We start from the raw sequence: 27,350 nt of genomic DNA on the forward strand, positions 1-27,350 counted from the left end.
TGGCATGTGTCTGGATGCAACACAGCCCTCCTTAAATCACACTGAAAGCAAATTTCTCTCATGCTTGTAGCAAATTACTTCAGGCTCAGTGCTGGTACATAAGGAGAAAATTTGTTACCCTTCTGGAAAATCAATAGGTTCTTGGCAAACTGGGTTTGGTGCTGTTAATTATCTTGATTGTACCATCTGCCTATGCATCAAAGAACAACAGGAGAACCACTCCACCCCTTTGCAAGAGGGCCCTGCCATAGGGAACACGCAGCTCAATGGTTACAAAGCACAAACACCACCAGGCTTACACTGCTTGCTGCAGCTGAAATGCCTTCTGGCCTAGCTGAAATTGAAGGGGAATCTGCATGTGTTTGGAGACTGTGAGTTAAAAACTCGCTGGGGTCTCTGCCATGTGCCCACCAGGGCTGCTTCTGCTCCATGGACTGGGACAGTGCTTCTGTCTGGCACTGAAAAAGCAGTTGAGAGCAGACTAGTCAAAAATGCTGAAAAATTCAGCTGCCTCGGGCATCACTACTCATGTGTGTAGCTCCTGAATACCTTGCCAACATGTGGAGAATGTGAGAAGTCCCAAGACAGAGCTCCCTGCTCTAGATGATCTCTGTAGTTGTCTCTGTATGTGAGGCTCTAGCAACCATCGCTGCCTGAGAGGAGTGCCGGAGGCCCTCTTCAGCCCCCGCATCGCCAAGCTAGAGCTGCTGAGAGTTTCAAAGCAGCCCTCTGCCTGCGTAGGGCAGGCCTGCTGCTCTGCTCTCCTCAGGGGATGGAGAAGCCCAGACTGGAGATGGGCTGGGACATCCCTTAGCTGGCCCTCCCCAGGCTACAGGTCCTGCCAGTCCTTGAAGCACAGCACCAAATTGCAGCCAAAATGGAGAGCTGCTATAGCAAGGGCTGAAGAACAGTTTAAGAGACAGGACCTTTGCCTCCTCCCTCCTAACTGTGCTTGGTGCTTCGCCAGCAGACAAAAGCAAAAAGCTGAGAGAGGACTTTCCCTGCAGGGCAAGGACAGGCTGAACAGTCTGGGAGCCAAACCCCAGGGAGTCCTCAATAAGAGATGAAGCCAGATAATAGGCTATAGCCACGTGCATAAGCAAAGGAGCACTGGCCGGGTTTGCTGGGGGCATAGCTGTGGTAGAAGTACCTACTGCTGCCTGTTTAGAGAGTGCATATTGCAGTCCAGTGAGGCGTGCTGCACTGGTGTGTGCTAAGTAGCAAAGGCTCCAGAGTTGGAGCTGGCTCTTGCCTCAGTGGGAAGGATGAGGGCAGGACCCTCCACAAGCTCCTGGTAACTCACATGGCTTCCACATCCCTTCCACTGGGCTTCTGGCTTTCCCTGTTGCCACCTGGCAGCTTTCATGACCTTCAGAAAGCCGCGCTGATTCCAGCAAGCCAGTTGGGAACAGCTAGGAACAAACAGCAGTGTCTGGCTTACTCCTGTTTGGTATTAATCAGCACTTTTCCGAATCACAGACATGGCTTTGTCTGTGGGATATCAACTATGAGAGTCAGAAAGCAGCAGAAATTAATTCAGCTTGGGAGCTTTGGATGACTCAGACTGTTATGAAAACACTCTAGGGCAGAAATGAGATGTAGGGCAAATTCACCCTCGGGGTAAGTCTCAGCGGATTGTAACTGAGGATAAATTGAATCTGAAGAACTGAAGGGTATTCTATTTACTTTTTTTAAACAGCATTTTAAATTGAAATATTCAAATAGACAGTTAAGAGACTCTTAATGGGCTGCATTTATTTAAAGTGGTTTTGATTTAAATTCCTAAGCATTGCAATCCCAGGCATATATTTTTATTCAAGTGAATTCCCTGCTGAATTTTCCTATTGCGCTAATGTATGAAAATCTGAACTCACTGAATAACACGAGATGACGCACCACTGATACTAGGTTACCTGCAACCCACCTAGTGATCTTGCTGGAAGATGTCTGGAAGACTCAATGCAAAAGCAGAATGCAGTAACTGAATGCACTTTTAAGCCTTTGTAAAGGCAGAAGTTTTTCTTGTACATCACTGATCTCCCAAAGATGCATCTAAGTTTTAACAGCCCTTAGGGCTTGTTTAACCCTGCTGCCAAATGTCTTATTGGAAGAAAAAATACATTTTGGTAGTTGGAAAAATATTAAGGCAAAGGATCGAAAACGTTGAGCCATGTGAACTACTGCTTTGCTCTTTCAGTGCAGCTATATTTCATTGCACTCAATAAACATTTCATAATAATTTCTGGCGTACAGCAGGGAGGCTATAAGAAACCCAAGCTGAATCCTCAGCTCCATTTTCTGCTTTCTGTATGCATTGAAAAGTCCTTCTTAGGTAAATAGAGGAGGACTTAAGTGCCCTGTTGTCTTAACGACCCAGGTTAGGTGTTAGATGTATGAGGGAATGGAGCACCTAAAAAATGGACTCAGCAGAGCAGCCATGCTAAGGTAGCCCAGCCAGCCAGAAGGGTACGTTAGAGACGTTTTGGGACTCAGCCCAGCAGTGTGGCCTATCCATGCAAAGGGGGGACCGTTTCTGGTTTTTCACCCCCTCCAGTCAGGAGGAGGAGAGGCATCTACCCCACTTTGCTGTGTCGGGGAGGTGGGGTGATGTGGGACCAAGGTCCAAAGAGACAAGAGTCTTCCCCTCTCCCTGTTAGCAAGGCATTTTGGGGGGCCGAGCAGAGTTGCCTGCTGAAGACAAGCAGAACGAGGTGCAGACTGAGGCTGGCAGTGTTCCTCTGCCCTCAGCGAGCCGTTTGCTGGTGACTCCTGAGGAAGAAGTGAGGCGGGTGGCTGTGGGGTCCTAGGCAGCTCTGGGTGCTGAGGGGATCAGCCCTCGCTCCTCAAATGCAGGTGATGTCCAGGCAGCAGGTTGCTCTGATGAGGGGAAGGCTGCTGCAACAGCAAAGCACCGCCACGTCGGTCAGGGTTTTGGCCATGCCTTCCCCCTAGGAAACCAATGCCAATGGCCAGGATGCAGAGGGAAGCCAAGTGGCTGTACGTCATACGAGAAACTCCCGTCAGCAAAATCTGGGGAATGATCTGGGAAAATTCCTTCTGAAAGAAAAGCCTTGTGCTGAAGGACACATCTGGATCCCATTTGCTGTCCATAGTCTGTGGCAATACATCAGACTTCTGGAAGGCTCCTCTAACCCACCCAGCCTGTGAGAGACAAGAAACTGGATTTGGCCTGGATTTTTATAGACTAAACTCTGGAACAGGACCAGTGGCTGAAGTTCACTTGCGGGGAAGAGTTCAGAGAGACCAGCATGTCCTCCAAAGGAGCTGCACAGGCTATGAAAGTGAGAGAGGATTTGGCCAGGTCTGCCCCCAAAAATGGTGAGGATTCTCCCCATGATCCAGCAAATCACTTTGGCTCTCATCCAGGACAGTCTGCTGCTGTCCTCTCATCTCCTCCTCTCATTGCTTTTGGGACTGCAGGCACTTTGGGGCAGGGACTCTCTCATTGCTGTGCAGGGATTTCACACAGGGGCTCCAGTCTCAAGTACGCTATCTAGATACTGTTAGGCAAGCCCACAACAAATCTTACTAAATGCAACAATGCTGGGTGGAAAAATGCCTCAATCTTCTTTAGTTTGTAATATGAAGAGGTAAAAGAGAACATCTAATTTGTATACAGAGTTCAGCCTTCCACTTTCCTCCACTCCTTCACCCCGGTTTTCACCAAATCCTTTTTCACTTCTATCCAATAGCTTCAAAACTGACTCCTTCCTGGTTGATGACATTGTAGATGCAGTGTCATCCCTGTTCCAACAAATTTCTGCCTCTTCTATCTCTTGGTCTTTCTCTCCCAGTGTCTCCAAAAAGCCATCCAGGTTCACCTCCCGTTCTCATTTCTCCCTTTATTTTCTGTTTCTTTGGGCTATGCATTCAAAAATATGCAAAAGCCCAGTTATCACTCAACAAGCCCCAGACAGGACCCAAATCTAAGTCAAAGCTGCCCACATGACATGATGATTTCTTGCACAACATGGCTCCTCCCACAGAAAGGATGCTCAGAGTCCCAGGAGGCAACACACGTCCCATGATAGGAGTTTGAGAAAAGCTAGGTAATGCATCGTAAGCCCGGAGACTTTGCCCCTCTGAGCAGTGAAAAAAACAGTGCCATTACCAGGTAGAAGTAACCTGTTGATATTCTCAGTGCTTTTAGCTAATTAATTAGCTTTAGTTATCTGCCCAGGATATTTTCAGAGCACACAGAAAGTATTTGCCTTTTCTGGCACTTTCTCGAGGGGAGGGCGCTTCTGTATTTATACAGCACCTAGCAAATGCAGGCCCTAACTCACGGCTACAGCTTCTCTGTGTTATGGAACTACCAACCATAAATAAATGCTACCGTTCTTCTGCTATAGCACTGGGCTACAGAAAATTTACAATTTTAATTGAACCTTAGCCATTTTCCCATGTGTTTATCTCTTTTCATTCAGATTGGACAGTGAAATGAAAAACAGATTCAGTCTGTGCTCAGTTACACAGCTTGACTCTTGAGCTTTACTCAGTGAGTTTCCAGTAAGCGTTGAGCTCCACTAGGCAGGGCCCTGAACACACATGCTCCGAGAGGTGGCTCCTGCTTCCCAAAGAGCTTTGATCTCAAGACAAGACAAAGAGCTGGGTTGTTAAAGTGTGCTACAAAAGGGAGTACCTCTGGGGTATCCAGCTCCAGCACAACAGCATTTCATCTGGATTTCCAGCATGGCAGGGAAATGGTTATGTTTCGAATACCGCCATGAATAATTCTGTTTTCATGACTGTGTCTGACTTCACAAGAACTCGTGCTGATTTAAGCCTGATAAGCTGTCTTCCTTTTTAATTGCTACTTCTTTAAGCAAAAAATCTTAAGGCTAACATCTTGGCAATGGCTATTAGAGGAATCCTTTTTCTGGGGCTAGGTGCAATAGTCAGTGCAACAGTTACAGCCCAACAGAAGTCTCCCTGCTGCATGTCCAGCAGGCTGCTCTGGTGGGCCTCCTGCACTTCATGGAGGGTGCTGTGGGTATGGCCTCAGGGTAGGGCTGAGTTCAGCCAACAGCAAGCCACTGTTAAGGAAGAGACTTGTTCCCTCTTTGTCTCCCTCTCCCTCTGGCTCTCCTTCTCCCTCTCCCCATTCCACTTTCAGCCACATGATTTTCCCCTCTCTCTTGCACCTGAGCTGGCACTTGTCTGATCACAAGCAAAGCTGACTGATCTCTTTAACCTGCCCCCAAAATGAGCTTTTCTGCCATTTCATTGAATTGAATTGTATCGTGATGCCATATGACCACTAGAATGGGCTCCAGGTAAATAGGGGGTTACGCTCTAGCTGCAGGGGGCCGGCGAAGCTGGGCCAGCAAGATTTGGAGAGACGGCAAGCTGCTAAGTTGGCTAAAGCTGTGCCATGACACAACTTCCTTAGCACGAGCAATAATTCCTTACTTGGCCTCTTCTATACACGTGAGCAAAGCTTTGCTGTTTGTCCTTCTTGGAAACAGCCTGCCACAGCGCAGCTTCCTCAGCTCCTACGCTGCCAACACTAGCCCATGCAAGCCCTTTTCTGGCCCTCCTCCAGCAAGGGTACCTCTGGCAGGGCAGCAGGAGACAGTGGTGCTAACAAGGCCTTCAGTCAGTCAGATGTCTGCCACTGCCATCTACTGGAACATATTTCCTCTGCAAAATGATCTTCACAGCCTTTAGCTTTCAGACTAAAGCCCTTAGCTCCAACAGCTGTCTATATGACAATGGGATCATTAGCTATGCATTAGACACAACAGCACAGGGGATGTGCACGCCTGTGCTTTTGTGCTCTTCTGCACTGTCTCAAAGCAGTGTCTTGCACTGTCTGAGCTAACAAAGCTGAGGTTTTAGCCCAAGGGTGCACAGTGAGCTTCCAGCCTGCCTCCTTCCCTATGCGCCACACACGTATCGTGGATATTCCCACAGCTCTGCAACTGCCTAGCCCCTGCTCTCAGCCCCACATTCACATCTCCTCTTGAGAAAAGTGTTTTGATGTTGCCTGTGGGGTCTCTTGCATTGCAAATCTGAGGAAAGATATTTTTGCTCAAAGTAAATTAAACAAGAGTGGAAAAGCAGGTAGGGGGTTGTTGGGCAGGTTGGTAGCTTGGCCCTCAGGACAGGTGCTAGGGGACTCGGTGCTAGAGGAAGACTTGGTGCTAGGGGAGAGCTGGTCTGAGAGCAACCCATTACAGATCTTGAGGAAGACTAGGGGGGATTTTTCTAAGGACCATTTCTGCCCTGACAGTGTCTTGGAGTCCAAGCATCACTGAGGGGATGAAAAGGCACCTACTGCTCCCTCAGCTGTGGTCTTGCTTGCACCCAGCACGTGGAGAGTCTGATGCCACATGTGAATCCCCGGAGGGTCCAGTCCAAACTTTTCAGCTCACTCCGAGGGGCGATGCTCTCTCCCCCTCCACCGGCCTTGGGGATCCCAGGGACCTGGATCTGAGGGACATTTCACAGTGTGCCCCAGGCGCGTACAAACTCCTCTGCAATGCTGTGCTGAAGGCACGGCTCCTACCTGTGTGGTGCCTGAGCTGCCCAGATGGTGCCGAGGGCCTGGCATCTGTTCAAGGACACCGAAGTGGTGACTCAGCTGGTTATGACTTACATCAATGGCCTTCCAGCCAGAGTGAAAATGTATGTTTCCTGCAGGCACCACACACTTAATATTGATTGTAGGTAAGAAGGACTGCTTGGCCTAGGGAAAAAGTCCCATTACTGGCAGCCTTATACCCTTTGTTTCTTCTTCAGTGAGATGATTTCCTTTCACTTTACAAACACGAATAGATTAAGCTTCACAATAGCCCCGCAACGTTCATATGTTTCACTATCCTCATCTCAAAACAGGCTGGGATGTGAGTAGAGAGAGAGGTGAGCTGGCAGAGCCCTGGACTAAGGCTGCTGCAAACAGTGCAATACTCTGAAAGATACCCAGGGCAGGTCTGAATGCCTAATTCAAGGGCCAAGGGAAAGGTAGTTGCGATGGTGCCTCCTTCTGCCAGGGCTCATACCTCTTGCTGAAAATCTGGGTTGATTTTGCAGCTCCCTCCTCAGAGTAGAATAGGAATGGTGACCTGTCAATGAAGTAGAGCAGCCACAGGCTGAACAGTAGGAACAAGCAAAATTGTTGAACTGTTGTTCTACTTTGTCCATTATTGACAAAGATGTGCTATGGAAAAAATAGACTATACACAAAAGGATAGGCCCAGAGGGCACACACAGAAAGGAATCACTGTCATATGAACAATCATTATTCTGGCATTTCTGAACTTCTGTGTGTTTGACTTTGCCACTTAGGTATTGTCTATGTCTAGTCTTTCTCTAGGTAATTCAGACGTGCAAGCCAAGACTTGTGCAAATAGAAATTCTTTTTCAGTCTACGTCTCATTTTCCCTTTTGTCAGCTCCCCTTTTGCCTGTTATCTCACCATATGAAAATCAGAGCACAATCCATGAAACTGAAGAATAAGAATTAATGACCAAGTGTTAGAAGAAAAAGATGGTCATTTATCTGTCAGGCACTCAACCCATAGGATTCAATGCCTCAGAGGACAAACTTGATATAGTAGCTAGATTCTAAAAACGAATGGGCTATTTCACCACCTGTTAGTCTCACTGCTAGTTCACAAACCTAAGGCCACTCATTCATTTTATGATTCTGGGTTTGAATCCTTTTAATAGCAAAAATCATTCGTTCATGAGCAATAAGTCAAAGTGCCTAATGTTGTTCAACTAACTACTCGATAAATGCTAAAGTACAGGATACAGATCCCTCTGAACTGCTAAACCGAGTCATCCTGATGGGTAGATTTATCATAGCCCGTTCAAAGTTTCTAATACTAGCACAAGCTGTATAAAATAAGGCTTTACGATCGTCTTCCACAGAGTCAGCTAAACCTTAGAAGTATGTACCTTAGGTAGGAAGCTAAGGCTAGATCCATGACTTGATGTCTGTTTGGCAGCTGGTAATGAGTATCTCAGGGGTTGAACCTGGAGCAGATACTGTTCGGTATCTTCGTCGGCAGCTTGGATGATGTGACAGAATGTGCTCTCAGCAAATTTGCAGACAATACTAAATTAGGACGTGTGGCTCATATGACAAATGTTAGAGCTTCAATCCAGAGGTACCTGGAGAAATTTGAGGATTAGACCAACAGATACCTCACGCAGTTCAACAATGAGAAGCATGAGTCCTGTGCCGGGGGTGGAATAACCCACACATCAGCACAGGCTGGGAACTGACTGGCTGAAAGGAGCCAGGGTCACAGTGCGTGCCAAATTGAGATGAGCCAGCAGCCCATGATGTGACAAACCACATACAGGGCTACACTAGGAGAGGTATGGCCAGCAGATCAAGGGACTTAGTGTTCTTCTAGCCTTAACACTGGGGAGAACACACTTGGAATATCTCATCCAGTTTTTGGACCCCCCACCCCTCCCAGCCGCTTCAAGAGGAAATGAACTGGTAAGGTAAACCCAGATAATCCCAGTGGGTGAAATATGTTTATGCGATAGAGGAAAATGAAAATCCTCACAGATTCTGTTCTGCCTCACCCAAGGGGAAAATTCTCCTCAACCACAAATGATGACAATCACTAAGAAATTGGGCATATGAGCAAGGCATATCAAATCATGAAAGGATTTTCTGTACCACCTTGCACACTGACCTAGCCTTGACTGTCCCTAGCTGTACCTTTTTCCTAACTTCCTCAGAAGTTCTGGATATGACTCCAGAATACATTTTAGTTTCGTGCATCAAGGTAATACTCATGTCTGGCAGTTGCAGGTTGCCATCTGAACCCCTCAGTCACGGGGTTCAGTTATACTCAGCACCCTGAGGTAGACAGCAAGTCACGGTTATGTTGAGGGCAACGCTGACAGCCTTGTTTTCCTCAGAGCCCATGAAGGAAGGGGCACAGGACCTAGGGATCTGAAGTGCTCAGAGACAGATGGGATCGATGTGATCGCACAGTACAACCTGCAAAGTGGAGCTCAGCAACAGCTATATGGTTCTGCCTACCATCATGTTTATTATTGTGCTGTAGGAATGAACAGTAAGGATACTCTGCCTCTTCCTGACACTTCTACTGCAAAGATCTGATGAAGGAAAAAGAAATCCCAATTTGCATATGCTGAGGTTGAAATAGATAAGCAATCACTTTGAAAAATGACTGTGTACACAGATAAGCACCTCCTACACATGCACTTAAATCTCCCAACCAAGGAGAGAAGAACCTGGTGCTGATTGTTTACATTCACGTAGTAAAATTTCTATGTAATTATTTTTCTTGGATGGAAAATAGAAACAACCACGTCAAAAGAAATCTCACTTCATTTTAATGTCCATTTTAGTGTAATTGTCTTTCCATTCTATGAGGTTTCTGCGCCTCCACCTGTAAAACCTAGGTAATGTAAATAAAAGGAATATCTCATAACCATAATAGCCATAGAAAATGAAATTGGTACAAATAATGATACTTGCAGCTTTTCAGCTCCTCTACATCCATACACAAACCAATAATATATAAAGGTTACTTATCTGAAGTTTTGAGTCTCTCTGTGTTCGTTATTTTGCACAGGTGCACAGAGAGAAAGGACGGGCTACAGGATAAGATGGTTGACCGGACCTTGGGAGAAACAGTCACATTTTCCATACATTTTCTGTGACTTTGAGAAAGCCACTTAATCCATCCTTTGATTTGCTCAACATCTGTAGTATACTGTACATCTATAATATCAAACAGTGATAACAACTCTCGTCCCACAAGAATTCCCACAGACAAATTCCAACCATAATTGTACTTAGGTATACAATGATAGGTGGCTAAGGCCACAAATACTGTGCATGTCTAACCTTTAAATAAGCCTCTAAATTCCCATTTTTTTTATACGGACTGTACATCTTCAAGAAAGGATAGTCCCATGTGCTAGGCTTTATAACTTTGTGTAAAATAGAGATAGTTTCCAAAACAGATGATAATCAGAGAGACAATATCCTCATTTTCATATAAGTAGCTGAGATGCAGCTACGTTAAGTAGTTTGCCTGACATCAGCTGAAGAGGCTGGAGCAGTGCTTGGAAGTTAACATAGAACTCCTCAGTCCTTTCAGCACAAGATAGGCCTTCTACATGCTCTCCACCAAGTGGAAGAGAGGGAAGACAAGGTGTCACCAGACAACCGCATCACAAGATTTTCACATTGTCATAGAATTCAGGAAGGAAAATGGTTTCTTCATTCACCTCTGTTGTTGACTTATGTAAAAAGCAGTGGATGGATATTCTTCTAGACAGCATTTAAGCTAAGGGATTTAGAAGATAAGCAACAACCTCCAGATCCTATTATCATACCTTACATTTGGAAAAAAAAGACTGTTCTTGCATCTCTGTAGTTGCTGGTATCAATACTCAGGGGAATGGAAGAGGTGGCACTGTAGAATGAGGCTGTAATCAGATATGCAGATCTTTGAGATTTGCAGGAGGAAGCCTGGAGGACCAAGTGACCCTGTTCCAGGAATGCAGTGGACAGATCCATAGAACAAATGCTGAGATACAGCAAGTTGACCTGAGTAACAATGTGGTATTTTGAGATACCACAAGATATTTCAGGGACTAACATCTAGATCTTTTTAGCCTATGACAGGCCAGGCCTCCATCCCAGACAAATCTGCATAAATGGTGGAAGAAAGGCAGCATATATCTCTCTTTCCTTATAACAACAGAAAGAAGGTTGTGATTCATGATAATGGAAAACAACAGTTACTGCAGTGTGTCAGATTTGGGTGAGAGCATAGCCCATGACTTTTTTGTGCTCTGACTTTAGAATCATAGAAATTGTTGGAAGGGCTGTGTCCTGAAAACGTACAAGGACTGAGATCTCACCACCTCCCTGCACATGGCTCCAGGGCTGCACGGCCCTGCAGGTGAAGAAATTTTCCTAAATTCCAATCTGAACATCTCAAGCTATAACTTGTGGCTGTTACCCCTAGTTGTCACTATCAAGAAGAGCCTGGCTCTGTCATCTTCACAACTCTCTCTTCAATAGGAAGGCCCAATACTGTATTCCAGGTGTGTCCTCAGCAGCGTCCAGTCTCAAGTAAATTTCCTTGATGTGCTGGCCACACTTATCCTACTGTAGCCCATTATGTGATTTCTTTAATTCACAACGAGAATATGTTGCTGGCCCGTATGCTGTAGAATTTTCTTTTTCTCACTCAGTCACAAGAGAAATTGTATGTCTTTCGGGGAATTGCAGGAAGGGTGACTGCCAGTACTTGAGTGATGTAGCCTGTGTCCTCACCATGGACACGTCTGGTGGATCCCAGACGACAAATGCATTCTCAAATGAGTAAATTAATAGAGCCTTAAAGCACTTCCTGTCGCAGTCAGAGGTTTTTCTATAGGAGATGTGGGAAGATTTGGGGTAAAAGGTGTTGGCAGTTTATGATGAGTTGGAGAAAGAACTGTTGTGACTGTGCATCTGAGACTGGAAGGAGCAAACCATGGTCCCAGAGCAGACACCTGGGTGGAAAGGCATGTTTTGTTGTGACCATATCTCTTTTGCCTATGTTTTGCCTATGTTATTTATCCAAGAAGCTCTGCAGTCACAGTGGGCAGAGAGCTAGGTGGAAGTAATTAAAGGCATTGCCAAGAACGACTTAGGACCACAAACTGCTATACGAATAGTGTTTCATTGACAATCTTTTATTGCCTGTTGCCTTGAAAAACAAGTGCTAAGGTTTTGGAGGACTCTTATTCCTAGGACAGAAAACTAAAAAGCATATTTTCTTTTTGAACCTGCATGCAATCTGCCAAGGCAGAGCTGAAAAACACATTCCCAAATTTCAAAGAGAACCAGAGAAGTGATGACTCCAGTCCTTAGCTAGACAGTTTGGTTTCACTTTTGCTCTATTCATTCTCCTTCACAGAAAAATATTTCACAGTGGAGCTTGAAAACCAAGGTGTTGGAATAAATCAGCAGGGGCAGCCGGCTATGCTCTGGGAGGATGTTACCTCAGTTTGTGTTCCTAGCAGTTGGAGCAACTTCCAGAAACAACTGGAGATGTAAAGTAACTCTCTGTAAGAAGCGAGGGTGGCACTTGAAGTGAACTAGGGGGAAATAAAAAATGATGCCACTGAAAATGAACAGGACAATGTAGAGGAACTCAACCTGGGGTTGATCAATAATGGGAGCTAACACCAGGTAAATAGCCGCCATCAACACAATTATAGGGATGATGATTGGGACCTGTGAAAGAAAACATCAGTGTAAGGAATCATGTAATCTTGTGTCACTGAGGACCTGGAAATCCTGAAATTTGGGCAGAGGCTTCACAGCATAGTATTTCCTTTCTTTGTGAGAATAGGTTCATTTTTAGATGAAGCTTTGCTACAGCCTGAGGTACTATCCAGGAATCCTGATTTATGCAGGAATCCAGATACCCAGCCTGCTCCTGCTGTAAGGTTCATTACCCCTCCAAGAGCTATCCTAACCACTAGCCTTCCCTGCCCTCCCAGACCCGAAGATGAAAACTGCTGTTTTTAGTGCCAGGCCCTCTCTTGCTCGTCCTACTGCCTTGTGCCCAAAAGCTGAGCTGTGAACGAAACACAGCTTCATGCACAAACCACATAGCTGACTCCTACCACCCTTGAGCAAGAAGATGCCTTCATGTGCTCACAGATGGGTGGACAACCAACCTCAGAGATTCTTTCAACAAGTCTGGCCATAAAGCATTTAAATTTGAAGCCATTATCATTCAAACGCAGTGAACGTACAAGAGGAAACAATCTTACAAGGTGAAAAATAAATGTTTCAGCTAGAATTTTTCATTGTTTACTTTTCTGCCTTCTGCCCAACACAAGGGCACTGAAATGCACCAAGATAAATGTTGTTCACGCCTAGCAGAAAGAGCATGGAGAAGACCAGCCACTGGCTTCATGTTCTTTGGTGGCATGCTCCACTCTGCTCCCTCCCTGCTGGGCTCTAACACTTCTGGTAAAATGGTAATAAAAATGATTGTTTTCGAAACAAGGGAAATCTTTCCCCTTAGACATAACCCTGCAACACACAGACAAACTCTGCAGGACAGCAGCCTTAAGTTGTCAGTTGATCTGGGACTGTCAGATATGAGCTTGAGAAAACAGTCAGTCCTTCAAGACAAATCACAGAATCACAGAATCGTTTAGGTTGGAAGGGACCTCTGGAGATCATCTAGTCCAACCTCCCTGCTCAAGCAGGGTCACCTAGAGCATATTGCCCAGGATCACATCCAGACGGCTTTTGAATATCTCCAGCGAAGGAGACTCCACTACCTCTCTGGGCAACCTGCTCCAGTGCTCTGTCACCCTCACAGTCAAGAAGGTTTTCCTCTGGTTCAGATGGAACTTCCTGTGGTTCAGTTTCTGCCCGTTGCCTCTTGTCCTGTTGCTGGGCACCACGGAGAAGAGATTGGCCTCATCCTCTTGACACTCCCCCTTCAGATACTTGTAGACATTGATGAGATTGCCTCTCAATCTTCTCTTCTCCAGGCTGAACAGGCCCAGCTCTTGCAGTCTTTCTTCATAGGAGAGATGCTCCAGCCCTCTAATCATCTCGGTAGCCCTCCGCTGGACTCTCTCCAGGAGTGCCATGTCTCTCTTGTACTGGGGAGCCCAGAACTGGACACAGTACTCCAGGTGAGGCCTCACCAGAGCTGAGGAGAGGGAGAGGATCACCTCCCTCCACCTCCTGGCAACACTCTGCCTCATGCACCCCAGGATACCATTGGCCTTCTTGGCCACAAGGGCACACTGCTGGCTCGTGCTTAACTTGTTGTCTACCAGCACTCCCAGGTCCTTCTCGGCAGAGCTACTTTCCAACAGGTCAACCCCCAGCCTGTACTGCTGCATGGGATTATTCCTGCCTAGGTGCAGGACCTTGCACTTGCCTTTGTTGAACTTCAGCAGGTTCCTCTCTGCCCAGCTCTCCAGCCTGTCCACGTCCCTCGGAATGGCAGCACAGCCTTCTGGTGTGTCAGCCTCTCCCCCCAGTTTAGTCTCATCAGCAAACTTGCTGAGGGTGCACTCTGCCCCTTCCTCCAGGTCAGTGATGAATACGTTAAACAAGACTGGACCCAGGACTGACCCCTGGGGGACACCGCCTCCAGGCCTACAGGCCTCCAACTTGACTCTGCGCCATTCACCACAACCCTCTGAGCTCGGCCATCCAGCCAGTTCTCAAGCCACCTCACCGTCCACTCATCTAGCCCACACTTCCTGAGCTTACCTAGGAGGATGTGATGGGAGACAGTGTCCAAAGCCTTGCTGAAGTCCAGGTAGATGACATCCACTGCTCTGCCCTCATCTACCCAGCCACTCATTCCATCAGAGAAGGCTATCAGATTGGTCAAGCATGATTTCTCCTTTGGTGAATCCATGCTGACTACTCCTGATCACCTTCCTGTCCTCCACGTGCTTAGTGAGGACCTCCAGGAGGAGGTGTTCCATCCCCTTTCCCGGGATGGAGGTGAGGCTGACAGGCCTGGAGTTCCCTGGCTCCTCCTTCTTGCCCTTTTGGAAGACTGGCGTGACACTGGCTTTCTTCCAGTCCTCGGGCACCTCTCCTGATCTCCAGGACCTTTCCAAGATGATGGAGAGGGGCCTAGCGATAACATCCGCCAGCTCCCTCGGCACTCGTGGGTGCATCCCGTCAGGGCCCGTGGGTTTGTGGATGTCCAGTTTGGACAAAAGATCTCTAACCTGATCCTCCTCCACCAAGGGAGAGCCTTCCTTTCTCCAGCCTTCCTCTCTTGTCCCCAGGGTCTGGAATTCCTGAGGACTGGCCAGTCCTTAGCAGTGAAGACTGAAGCAAAGGCTGTAAAAGGTTGATATCCTATGGGGACTGGTCTGGAGGACTGTGGGAGTTTTACACAGTGTATGAAACATTGCTGCAGAAACGGAACAACTTCTGCTTGAATCCCATTTGGCCAACAAGTTGGCTAAATATCCTCATCCAGCATCCTAATCTCAGGACAGAGCCACAGAAGCAACTGGCTGGAAGTCCTAATAGGGCACTGCCCTTCTGCTTCATGGCTAGGCCCTACAGCACAGTCACTATTGCTTTGCACAGCCTGGCAATGTCAGTATGTTATCTGTCTCCTAGAGGAACCCCATGAAAACCAGGACATTCGTTCATCCTGTCTTGAGGAAAAGGCACTGCCCAGCATTCACGGTCCCACAAGCCCCCCTGTTCCTTTTCTTTCAAAAGTATTTCCCTCACTCACTGAGGGAGCCCTGCAGCTCAGCTCTCTCATGGTACCAGGGGGAAAGGACAGATGACTCCAAATTCCCTTATACTAGCCTGGTTTGGGGGGGAACATATCTGTCTCCTAGCCATGCCAAAGGACTGGGGGTATTCTTGTAGTTTTTTGTCTTCTGCAAAGCTCTTACATCTGGGATAAGCTCAGGAATCTGACTGAGCTCAGAGAGCATAAACAGGCAATTGCTTTGTTTATCTGAATCATCTTAATTTTCCTCTCAAATTTCTAAGAAAAAGAGGATATGGTAGATATATTTTCCACAGTGAGGGGGCAGTGCATTATTAGCTTGTCAAGCTGGAGAATTCAGCCCTGACTTTTGCCTGCATTTCCGCATTGTCTTGCTATTCGCTGACTTTGCTGGGGCAAAATGTGAATTTAGAAAAGGAAGGACAACCACATTAAATCTCTAAGCACCAGCCGCAGAGCTCTCTCCTCATAATGCTCTCTTAGTCATTTGGGTAGTAAAGGAAAAGGATCAAGGGGTTTAATTTTGTTAATACTTCACCTTGTAAGATCTTGGCAGTTCTGATTTCTTGATTTTTAAATACAGAAGACCCAAAATAGTCATGCCATAGAAAAACCATGCTATAAAACTGCAAAAAAAAAAAAAAAAACACATCATTAAGCTTGGGATGAGATCATGCAGCAATGTCAGTCCTGCCTTCAGTATCCCAGTTGTACATATCTCTGATTAAAAAGAAGAATATTGATATAACTTTAGTAATTCTTACATTCATTTCCTTTCAAGCCCAAATGATCAGAACTTTAAAATGATCTGAATATTACAGATTAATTTGAATATAAGGACGAGTCAAAACCAGTCAAGTATGTAGTTACAGAAGCAATCATGCACTGCAAGCATGCTAGTTCTTAAACTTCTTCTTCTTTCTTCCCCCCAACCACAATATTAGTTGGCAAGTAATAGCCCAGGCTCAACAAATATTAAAAGAAAATACTTCTAAAACAATGTCAAAAACCAGGATCACAGAGGCTGTAAACAGAGATGCTATCCATACCTGAAAAAGTTCACGATGGTGGTGAAGTTTCCCAATAGTATCATTATTAAAGACACAGTGGATGTAAACATCAGAGCAGGGGAGGGTGTGAGGCATCACACATGAGCCATAGACAGAATGTCTGGCTGAAAGCCAAAGCAAAACAATATACTATCGTATCACGTACTCAGAGATATTTATTCATCCCGCTCAGCTGCCAGTGGGAGTTCTGACTGCAGCCAGATCCACTCTTAATCATCAAATAAGCACCATAATATGAAAGCAGTTCATTTCCAAGAAATGTAAACATGGAACCCCCCTCAAGGATATTTTTATTGTGTCTCACTGATTTCATATTAAATTTGCTTAGCTTAGGCAGACAAGATGAGATTTTTCAAACTACCAGTGTGACAGATTAAGGCTGAGAGTCAAATCAGAGCTTTTCTGATCATCATCAGTAAGCAAATTTGGCCTTGTGCATGATGCCACTCCTCTGCCCTCTGTCACGTCTCTCTGGGACTTGACTGCTCTTGGGCTTACTGGGAAGTGAGAAACGGACTACTCCTTAAACATTTATGCAACCAACCACAAAGCAAACTCTGATTTGTTCCAGAAAATTGAGAGAATTATTAACTTGTACATTGCTTGGATTAGTGGGCTATTTTAATGAGAAAGGGTTGGGGTTTTTTTCATTTCCAATCAAAATATTATGCAGACACTTATGCTACAACACTAATGTCTGAGAAATGCAGTAATAATTCAGCTCTTACAAAGTCTGGTACAGTTAAATCCTGATTGTCTGTCAACCGCTCAGCACAGAGCTTTCTGGGATATGGCAGACACTGTCTGTCACCAGTAAGAGGAAACCATGAAGTCAGTAACCATCAGCCCACTCATCTATACCATCCTGGGCCTTTATATACATAAAAGTGTAAAAAGTGGTGTAAAAAGTGTGGAGCTGATGTGGAGTGGTATCCTTTGTGCCTGAGAAGAGAAATGCCTGAAGGTGCAGGGAGGAAAGTCCAAACAAGTGAAAAGGTCCAGGAGGAACACAGCATGCCTTCTTAAAACAGAGAAAATCAAATGCAGCTCAGTCCAAGTACTGAGAGGGAGAAGTGGAGCCAACATGCAGATATCTTCACTTGCAGAGATGACATGGTGAACAAAGCCATAGCCAAGACTGCTAGGATTTCTCCTGCCATTCCCAGAGCACAGCCAGGTTTCTATTGCCTGTTAGGTGTATAAGCTAGGTCACCCCAGAGCCTGTGCCAGATGCTCCAATATGGCAGAATTTTGGTTGTTTGGCTTCAAAGCTGCTCATAAAATTCAGGGAAGATGTAAATCATGTGTCTGTCCATAGAAGCTTTCTGAAATTATGTGGCTGCAGAAGGAAGTCAAGAGTGAATGTATATATCACATTAGAAAAAACAAGGGAAGAAGGTCTTTGAGCAAGAAATAAACCACTGAACAGCTATTGCTCTACCGGATGAAGCATGTTTCCCTTTCTGCTTTAGCGTCACATGAAAGTAAAGTTACTCAAAGCAAACGCTTTTTCACCCTTACCATATGTCCTTCCCTTGCAGCAATGTAGCACAAGCGGCCTCCGCTAAAGAATGTGCCGTTCGATGAACCGAATGTAGATAGTGCCACTGACAGGGAGATCAGCCATGCCCAGCTGCCCAGGACTTTGTCCCTGAGGTGGAAAAGAATTCACATCATATCATCCTGCTCATAAATGTATCAAACACTGATGTTAGAAACAGTTAGGCTTCTTCTCTTTACTAGTCTCACTGAAAGGCTTTTCCAAAGTCTTTCTCTCTAATAGTTTAAAGCCTTCTCCCAGTTTCCAAAATATTTGTTGTTAGTAACTTTGTCCTTTTCAGAAGAGACAGCTCTTCTTCCTGCCTGGTATGTGTGTACATCTGTCTACTTTCCAGTGGTGTACAAAGCTGTCACAAGAGGCAAAAAACACTTTTTTGTATACATATGCTGCAGTGTGAATCCTGGCGGTATTGCTATTACAGCAAACAATATTAGAAGGGAAAATGCAGAACGACTGTTGCCACCAAACCTGAAGGAGTATCTTTCCTTATAACCTCTTCCCCAATATCTATGAGAATTTAACCCTTCAGATCTGCGTGTACATTCTTCTGCTCCTCTGTGAAACATGCTTAAGCCAAAATAAGAGTTTGAATTTCAGAAGTTTGACTCTGAACCACGTGCAGACATTTGCAGCTTGGTTTCTTCATAACAAAAGAAATAGTGGAGGTAGATATTTAGAGGATAGGATAATCTTCGATCTAAAAGTGCAATTTGTCTTTCGGAAGGAAGCAGCACAAAGATAAGAATATTAATTGAGTAACAAAATGCAGGTATTTTGGTGAAATTATCACACACACACACACATACACAGTTCATGTAATTGCCTAAAAAATCCAAATTCAAGTAATTCAAATTCAGTGAATCCGAATTACCTGTTTTTTAGAATACCTTATTTTCCCATCTGAATTTTGTGACTCTAAGCCATATATACTCTTTTCAGTACCACCTATCCCAAATGTTCAAAAATCAAGAATTAGGCCTTACAAAATCATGGTAGCAGCTTATGTACCACAATAATTTCAAAAATATAGTGTATTAGATCAATATCTGACTTCTGGGCCTTTAGGGTTCAAGTTATTAAGCTACTTGCCATAACCGGAACTAAAAATTTCCCTCTTTCAGAACAATGGAATCTGGACATTTCATATGATCAGATGACTCTAAACCTCAAGATCTCAAAAGAGAAAAACATACATCACAAAATTTTAAATAAAATCTTTAGCAATTGTCACAGTATATTTTGCGCTTATGAGATTGGCACTTTGGTGTTCAGGTGCTAAAAATGAACTACAGGTGCTACTGTGAGTAGCTTGCTTCAAGCATACTGAGATCTGAAGTTGCTGTTAAAGCACTGGAACCAAAGGAATGCTGAGAGGAGTTTTGCTAGCTCCTTTTTTGGCTGGACCTCTTACCACCAATGTCTCTCTAACAGTGTTTGTCTTATAGAGGGAAGAAATGAATGGAAATGCCACTTTCTTCCTCTGGCTTCTTTATGCTCCTTCTGTCCTTCCTTAATGGCCTAATTATGCTACTGCGTCTCTTGCTCATGCACCACAAACACTGCACCCTTCTCAGCCTGTGGCTGTCTAGCTGTCCTCCAGGCTTTTTGAGTGCCCTGCTTTCTGATTGTTAGTTCAGTGTTTCTTCCTGAATTGCACTCTTAGGGGTGAAAAGGTTAATCAGGCAGGAAAAAGAGATGTGTTAAAAAGGAGGAAGCTTAAAAATAACTTGTTCATCAGGAATGACGGAGAGGAAGTGCAGAAAAACCTCATGACACTGCAGCTTAGTGAGGCTTTGTAACTTGTTCAAACAAAGCACCTTTAAAAACACCTGCTTATAATGACATGAAAAGATGTTAGAGGACACATCTAGCAACAGTTCAGTTAAATTTTCAAATTGGAGATCTTGTGAAATGCACATAGAGGCACTGATGACTTTTTAGGAAGAGGAAGAGCAGCATCATAATCACTGGATATAATGTGTCATTGTTTCTGCCAGGCAACTCATTTAGGGCTATTGTGAATTCTGTATCTTTGGAAACATTTAGACAGAGGTGGGATGTTCTGGTGGAAGATCAGCTGGTTAGAAGTCACTAGTGGAATTCTGTTGCCTGCATCTCTCGTGAAGGTCTCTTCCTTCTCATCTTGAAATTCTTGCCCTGCACAGAGCCTGTTTGACACCACTCTACCCTTCAGATGGTGGTAGATACAAATAGTTTTTAAGCAACTCTGGAAAAGCACAAGGCAACTTAAATTTACAATTACCAAAGGCAACCTTAATCATGCAGAACACTTCTCCTTCGCAAAGGATGTTGTAAAGGAGATCATTGTCATTTTCCTTTTCATCAGTGGGGAAATAGAACCAACATACTCTCGTCTCGTCCAGTTTCTAGGTACCGAGTGAACAGGATTCACCCAGCTGGCTCTTGTTTCACTCTCATAACACTGCCTCTGCATTAATGGGGCAGCACGTTGTCTTCTCACATTTTCTGAAAGTGCCTCAACTGTAGGACATTTCCCAGTCCCCAGGTCTTGATATTCACCCTAGCTGCATTGCTAATGTTTATGGGGAGATGCTGTAATATGCACTTCATGCCCTCTTTACAGCCAGTCTCCAGGGGGGAAAATGTGGGCTGGAAGGGAGACACAGGTTCCCAGTGTGTTGAAGGAGCAGGTCGTGAGGGGCATACTACAGAGCACCTCAGCTTGGCAGCCAAGGCGTACCTAAGTGACCACGGGCGAGACGGGGCAGGTCAGCCTGGCCTTTGGTGAGGGAAAGGCTGCACACTGCCCTGAAGGTCACAAAGAGCTGACTGGCAGCATGCTTACGTGTAACATGTAAATGCCCAAAACGTCTTCCTGGCCGGACCAGTGCAGCGCTATCATTACCATTGGGAACAGCACTGAAATCTCCTGAATCCCAAGGGGGAACCCATTTGTTATTGGATCATCTTAGCTGTTACCACAAACAGAGCTCACCCCCAAGTGACAGCCACTGCTCCTGAAGACAGCAGTTCAGATGAAGTCATGGCTGCAAAGTAGCTCACATTCACCAGTAAATACAGGCATGTCACCAAAGGAATAGCAATCATCATGGCTCTTGGAAGGGTCACCTGGAAAAGAGATGACAAGAGTGTTAGTTGCAGCATATTCAGGCCTGCACTGGGATTTTTTTGATTTTGTCTTTGCGGATGCCCCTATTAAAACTCAATCACTCACCAAGCTTTCCCACAGAATACATTTGCAATAGACTTAGATCCATGTCCTCAAGGCAGTTTTTACACCAACCTTCAAAAAATGACAGGTAAACAGTGATTTGTAAAAAGCTAGTCTTCTGAAAAAAGAACAAATCCTATTCAAAAAAAAGTTTCGCTTATCGCTGCCCATGATGTCTGTTCCATACTTCTTAATTATTTTAATATTGATTTGTTTGTTGCTAGCTCATCATGTCTCTTCGAGTGCTGCATTTTCCCATGAAAATCTCACTGACGTGGATGAAGTACCAGTGTATATTGCAGCACACTTAACAGCTTGAAAGGTTAAAAACTGGGCAGCATAAGGGAAATTTGCTCTAGGAAGGAATTAATTTTTATCTTCCTAGTGACAGAGCCACAGAATCACAGAATGGACAGCATATTATCTTGGGATTCCACAGACTTTTAAGGCTCAGGAAAATCCACAGACTGGCCTTATGCAGCTGAGAGAACTGGCTAAGAGTAGCCAGTAGGGTGATCACAATGCAACTATGTACACCTGAAATCCTGAGATACCAATTTTTGCATTCCTCATTCCCACTGTAGGACAGGATAGGGCAATTTCTCATGCTGTTGTCCTCCACCCTGCAAGGGTCTGAATATCAGTGCTCACAGTCCTTAGGGAGAGTGTGCAACACGAACCTAGGATATTTGTTGCCATTTATGTTAATATTTAACTGTACACTTTCATTTAAGTTTGTAAAATCTTGTGTGCTGCACTGGGAGAAAGCACAGTCTATTCCCTCTGCACTCACACAGCTCTTTTTAACGGTGTTGTTCAGTGCTGTATTGCCTGATCTGTGAGAAGAGGAAACGTAGCATGGAGAGGGCCAACGTGAGATGCAAGTGAGCCGCTTTAGTGCCTATAACATAGACATCACGGTGCCTAAGACGTAGATTTTGAAGACAAGGATCTTTCAGAGTTAGACTCCCTCTCCAAGGCAGCTTACTGTGAGGCTCCTCCATGCAGTGAGGACAGAGAGATGTTTTTGAAGCATACATTATGGATTAAGAGTCTCAGGGAATCCGTGCTGTTATAAACCTTTATGGATTACAGCAGAAGTGAGGTGGTAGCGCTTTTCTGCACAAATCTGCATGCCCTGTGAATATTAAGACGAGACTTCATCCGCAAAGCATCCAAGAACCTAACAGCTTTTTCCAGTCACTGAGATGCTTTAATGCTTTCTTGTACGTAGGCTGCTGTTTTACTTAAAGACCAATTTTTGATGTCTCCATAGACCCTTTGGATACATCCAAATGTGTCCTGCCCCAGAACACAAAGCAAAACAGGAGGAAAGCTCAGTGTTCTTTCGTGCTCTAATCCCTTGATTACTCCTCAACATAATAATAGATAGAAACAAACATATTAGGAGAAATATTAAGTAAGTAAAATCCAGCTCGCTCACTCACCTCAGGCTTCTTCAGTTCTTCAGTTACATAGTTCAAGTTGTTCCACCCATCATAGGACCACAGTCCCTGATAAAATGCCACTCCAACCGGCCCAATACCTGCAGTCGTGTTTTGAAAAGCATTCTGAAAACTCTGAGTTTGTCCTTTGGCAAGCAGCACCAGTCCTCCCACCACAATCACAAGCAAAGCCAAGAGTTTGGCAGCTGTAAAAATGTTCATAATAGATGTCGCCAACCTCACGTTGAGACAGTTGATGATAGTTAAAAGCAGGATGCAGGCAGCAGCTGTGAATCTGATGACAATCTGAGGAGATGAACATCCAGGGTAGAACGGTGCAACAGCATATTCAGAAAAACTCAGACAGATAGCTGCCAAACTAGCTGGTCTCACCAGGATAACAGAACTGTAGGCAAAAAGGAAAGCAGGAAAAGAACCAAAAATCCTCAAGATGTAAATATATTCTCCGCCAGACTCTTTAATTATTGTCCCAAGCTCAGCATAAGACAAGGCTCCAAACATGGCCAGGAGACCACATGAAGCCCAGATAAGGAGACTGCTGGCCGGACTCCCCATATGATGTAGCACCCACTCAGGGGACATAAAGATCCCCGAGCCTATCATGGTGCCTGCAATTAATGACACTCCACTAATCAGGCCGACTTCTTGCTTCAGCCTTAAATTCTCCCTCCTTTCACTCAGATCTGTGGGGGAATCTGTTGTCTTCCTTTTCCTCATCATGGAACTATTAGGAGGTGCTACTCCAGAGAAAATATGGAATACGACTGCGTCTTTTGAAGAAGGGCTATCTCAGGCTTTTAAGGTTAGGTTAATCATTACTACAGTCAATTAGCTGAATGCTGTCAAGAAATACAAACTTAACTTTTCTCATTTTCCATTCTTTTTATTACCCATTTATCCTGCTCATTTATGATGGTTCAGATCCTGCCAAGTCTGATTATCCTGGACTGTCACTGCAAATAATGGTAATCAATAGCACCACTTGAGAATCACTCAGCCCCTTACAGGAGTGTGACCCAGATCACCTCTCCTTTAAATTAGGCTTCACATGGCATCCGAAAAAAATTTCAGATAAGCAACATCCCCAAGCAAATCTGTACTTTATTCTTTGATTAAAAGTTAATGCTCAAGCAAGTGCTGTAGTGCTGACTCACATTTCCATTCCCCACTATAAAGCTGTCAGATAACCCAATTTGCCATTGCTTTGTTCAACAAGGAACATTTTCAATGTCTTAATCAAGGACACAAAAATATTCTACTACAAACAGTCCAGAGACACACTGTAAAATGGGAGGGAGCAATTCTCGTTCCTTCAAAATTTACAAAGCACAGGAGGAAAAGAGTGAAGAGGAGCTATAATTAGATTTTGTTACGGGCCCTTTTGTCAGCATGTATGAGGAATTAGCATGCTCACCAGACCATATCCTTCAGAGGACTTAGGCACTGCACATAATACACTGATTTCAGTGCACACCCCAGAGAAATGTAGAGGCACAAGCTGTTGGAAATGCCACTGATCCCTATTTATCTAACACATGCAACATTTCACACTTTGGGGGGGTTCCTGCTAGAAATCAGGAGTTTGTTACAGTGTGTGGGGGTGTATTTTGTGATCTGTGATATGTACAAAGTATTGAGCAGAAGGGAATGTCCATATGGGCTCCTTTGAACTTAAAGTAAACTTCATTGCCTGCAACTGTAAAGAAGGAAATTCACTTTCCCTGGTGGTCTCTTCCAGACTTCTGTTGTGATAAGTACCAGAAAACAGGAGTGAGACCTTCCTCAGCCTTTCATAGAAAGAGCAGATTTTGAATCTTTAAAACTACGTGTGGTCCTCAGGCATACGAAATCAAAAAGAAAATCTGTAAAATAAGCAAGCAGATAAGTATTTTTAGTGCTTGTCTAAAAATGCCCTTGCTTTTAAATCATTTGGAAGATTTAACTTCTTATCGTTCCTTACTTATTTTAAATCATCTGGTTAGTTTTGGAGTAACCCATGGATAACTCCGGGATTCTTAACAAAACTCATGGACCCATAAGAAAAAGAAGGTACACAAGTCACACAATTTCTCATTTTAAAGCAAAAATAATAAAATAAATTTTAGACTGCAAAGACAGGTTTAATTTCTGCAAAGAAGCAAGAAAGAACACAAATTCCATTAATGAGTAGGTTTTCTTAAACGTATAAATCTTGTTATCAGATAGATAGGAAACGACGAGAAAAGTTTTTTTTTAAAGGGATACTATTACCTTTTAAGGGAAAAAAAGCTTTTCTTAATGCCAGCTCACGAGTATTCACCCAGGAGGAAACGGATCCTAGCTGAGTTCTCATAATTTCAAGCCACTTAAAAATTCACAGTGGATCAAACTATAACTTTAACAAGAATGAAAGGTTACTTCATCTGTAGCAAGTAGTCTTTCAGTCTTCCAAGCAAAGCTGTGAGCGCTGAGAATAAACATATGCACCTTTTACTGCAAGCATGAAAGTTAATGTATTTCAAGTTAATGGTTTCCGAAGAGTTAGAAAAGTTAGAGGGAGGCATCTCAGTAATGTGAAGTATTTTGTTCTGCTGTTACTAAGTGATGGTACTCTTCTATTTGGTTTAGCTATTTGTTGCATATTCTTTTAAAAACTGCTAATCGTACAGTGACAGGCAGTACCGGCATCCTTCGGAGGTCTAAAGGTCTGATTGCTTTCTGTGCTATAGACACTCTACTTCTGTGTGCATCCATCCATATATTATTTATATCAATCCTACCTGTAAGCGTATTCATAAAATATGGCTAAATCCATGCTACGGGAAAACTTATTGAGACTCCAGGTGTTTGAGTGTTCTTCTGATAGGGTTACAGATATATTTTGATAACTTTCCTCCTGTTTTAATGATGGAGCTTTTTTTCTAAGGTGTAAACTCTTTTCCTTCTTCATGTTGAACAAATGAGAGACTGAAATAACAAGTTCTCATATACTGTCTTTTTGAACCTTTCAAGTTCTTGCTCTTAGAAGAAAAAAGAACTTTAAAGCTAATATTGTAGGAAGAATCAAAACTACTTCAATATGAATGTAACGATGATAACAACTTGAGGCTATTCTTGCTGAAACTAAGACGGTCTGATTTCTTTAAGTTTTTTCTTCTGTTGACTTTGTTCACTTTTTTGACTGCTGTCAGTGGTAAGGAGTAGCCACAAGACGTTTTTGTCTAATGAATTGTCACAATTATCAATGCGTTTGTCAAAATTGGCTACATAAAACTGCATCTCATTGTTCCACTTTACAAACGTGTATGAGCAGGAGCGGGAATAAACTATTGCTTTCTCCATCTGGGGAGCAGCGAGACCTTATTGTTCCAGAAGTCCTGTAATAAATCCACTACCTTAACAATTCTCACTTTTCATTTACCTTTGACACTGTAATGGGTGGTTGCCATCTACTGGTCTCTAAACAATAAGGCAGCTTTGTCCAGCAAAACTTGGCTCAGTCTACGTTTGATTTAGATATCTGGCATTACTGATTAAAAAGAAACGCTGCAGTGAATATTAGTTCTTAAACACTAAGTAACACAAAGCCATAGAGTATACTGGATTTATGAATGAAAATTCTCCTGAATACCTTTGAGACTCTTTATATCACAGTAATAGCTACAAGGACTAGAGAACAGCTAATTTAAGGTAAAGGCCAATGTCGGTAATAGGAACTAGACAAAACATGTGGGCAAATATTTTGAGTTATTTAATTTTAGGGCCCAGGAGTGGTATCTGGAACACTGTTATAGGTGTGGCTTCCCTGTAACATGCCTGGAAGAGAGTTGGAAATCTCAGAATGGGGATTAAAAATAACCCCTAATCTGAGGATAGTGTGGCCAAAGACACAGTCTGTAATTTTCTTCTGAGGTAAGCACCACTATTTACACTTACAAAAAATGCGCAGGGATCAAGATTTTCTAGAATAAAATAGAATAAAATAGAATAAAGAGGTTGTATGAGATGAGCTAGAGGTTCTAGAACTGATCCAGGACAAAAGATGTGGCTTTGATGGCCTCCTCTGCTTAAGAACGTGGAAATCCAGATACCTGGGGAGAATGTCCTCACCACCAAAATGCAGGTTTGGGGCTCTAACTGTGGCAGGTCTCGGTATCTGCGCTAGGGAGGAAATAAGGGCTAGAAAAGTGGAGTTCCTGAAAGAACTCAGAAACGCAGAGGCAAAACTTGTCCCAGGAAAACATGCCCATTTCTATGTGGAAACAGGAAAAATAAATAGGACCTGGGTCTCCGTTAGAGGGGTCTGCCTGGGAAAGAGCACCCAGGAGTATTTGACTCTGAGCTTCCTGCTGCCCAGTGCCTCCTGGCTCCTCTCTCGCCTGAGCCCTCAAACCGTAAAGCCTCAGGCCCCCAACATGGCTGGAGCTGATCTGGACTTGCCAGGTCTGTTTGTGGTGCTGCTGGTCCCTCTATGGCCAGGGCTGGTAATGCTTGATTCCTTGCCCAAGGGGCCAGGGTCTGCAGGCAGCCTGCAGCAGGGGCCTTAAAAGATGAGCTTAACGCTTCCTGGTGTTGCTCAGTCAGGGTCCAGTATTATTCTGGTTCTGCAGCTATTTAACTTTGAAACATTTGCTTTACTTTGATTAATATTCTGCATGAAAAAGTTATTTGGTATCCCACATTTTGCCAGTCGGATACTGAACATTTTGTTTAGTTATCTTACCATATTCAAGGGGAAGCTAATAGAGTCATATTGTGTACGTTCTGTGCTGCCTCATTGAGCTGG

The 27,350-nt window shown here is 44.2% G+C and overlaps 1 protein-coding gene across 3 annotated transcripts; it reads right to left on the bottom strand.

The window, feature by feature from the left end:
* Positions 1-10,393: 10,393 nt before the first annotated feature.
* Positions 10,394-24,189, bottom strand: LOC104149970 (b(0,+)-type amino acid transporter 1). 3 transcript variants are annotated; one of them, XM_009683919.2, is made up of 6 exons: positions 22,568-24,189; positions 20,883-21,016; positions 17,866-17,995; positions 16,324-16,448; positions 15,813-15,900; positions 10,394-12,258 (listed from the first exon to the last, which is right to left on the bottom strand). In XM_009683919.2, the coding sequence occupies exons 1-4, from the start codon at positions 23,303-23,305 to the stop codon at positions 16,419-16,421; spliced, it is 1,032 nt and encodes a 343-aa protein (XP_009682214.2). In that variant the 5' UTR covers positions 23,306-24,189; the 3' UTR covers positions 10,394-12,258; positions 15,813-15,900; positions 16,324-16,418. The 3 variants fall into 3 exon arrangements, with proteins under 3 accessions (XP_009682214.2, XP_068793184.1, XP_068793185.1); XM_068937083.1 differs by having other exon boundaries at positions 16,324-17,683; XM_068937084.1 differs by lacking the exons at positions 10,394-12,258; positions 15,813-15,900 and adding an exon at positions 16,706-17,683 and having other exon boundaries at positions 16,380-16,448.
* Positions 24,190-27,350: the final 3,161 nt, after the last annotated feature.

The sequence above is a fragment of the Struthio camelus genome, chromosome 3, assembly GCF_040807025.1.
Source record: "Struthio camelus isolate bStrCam1 chromosome 3, bStrCam1.hap1, whole genome shotgun sequence".
Taxonomy (NCBI): Eukaryota; Metazoa; Chordata; class Aves; order Struthioniformes; family Struthionidae; genus Struthio; species Struthio camelus.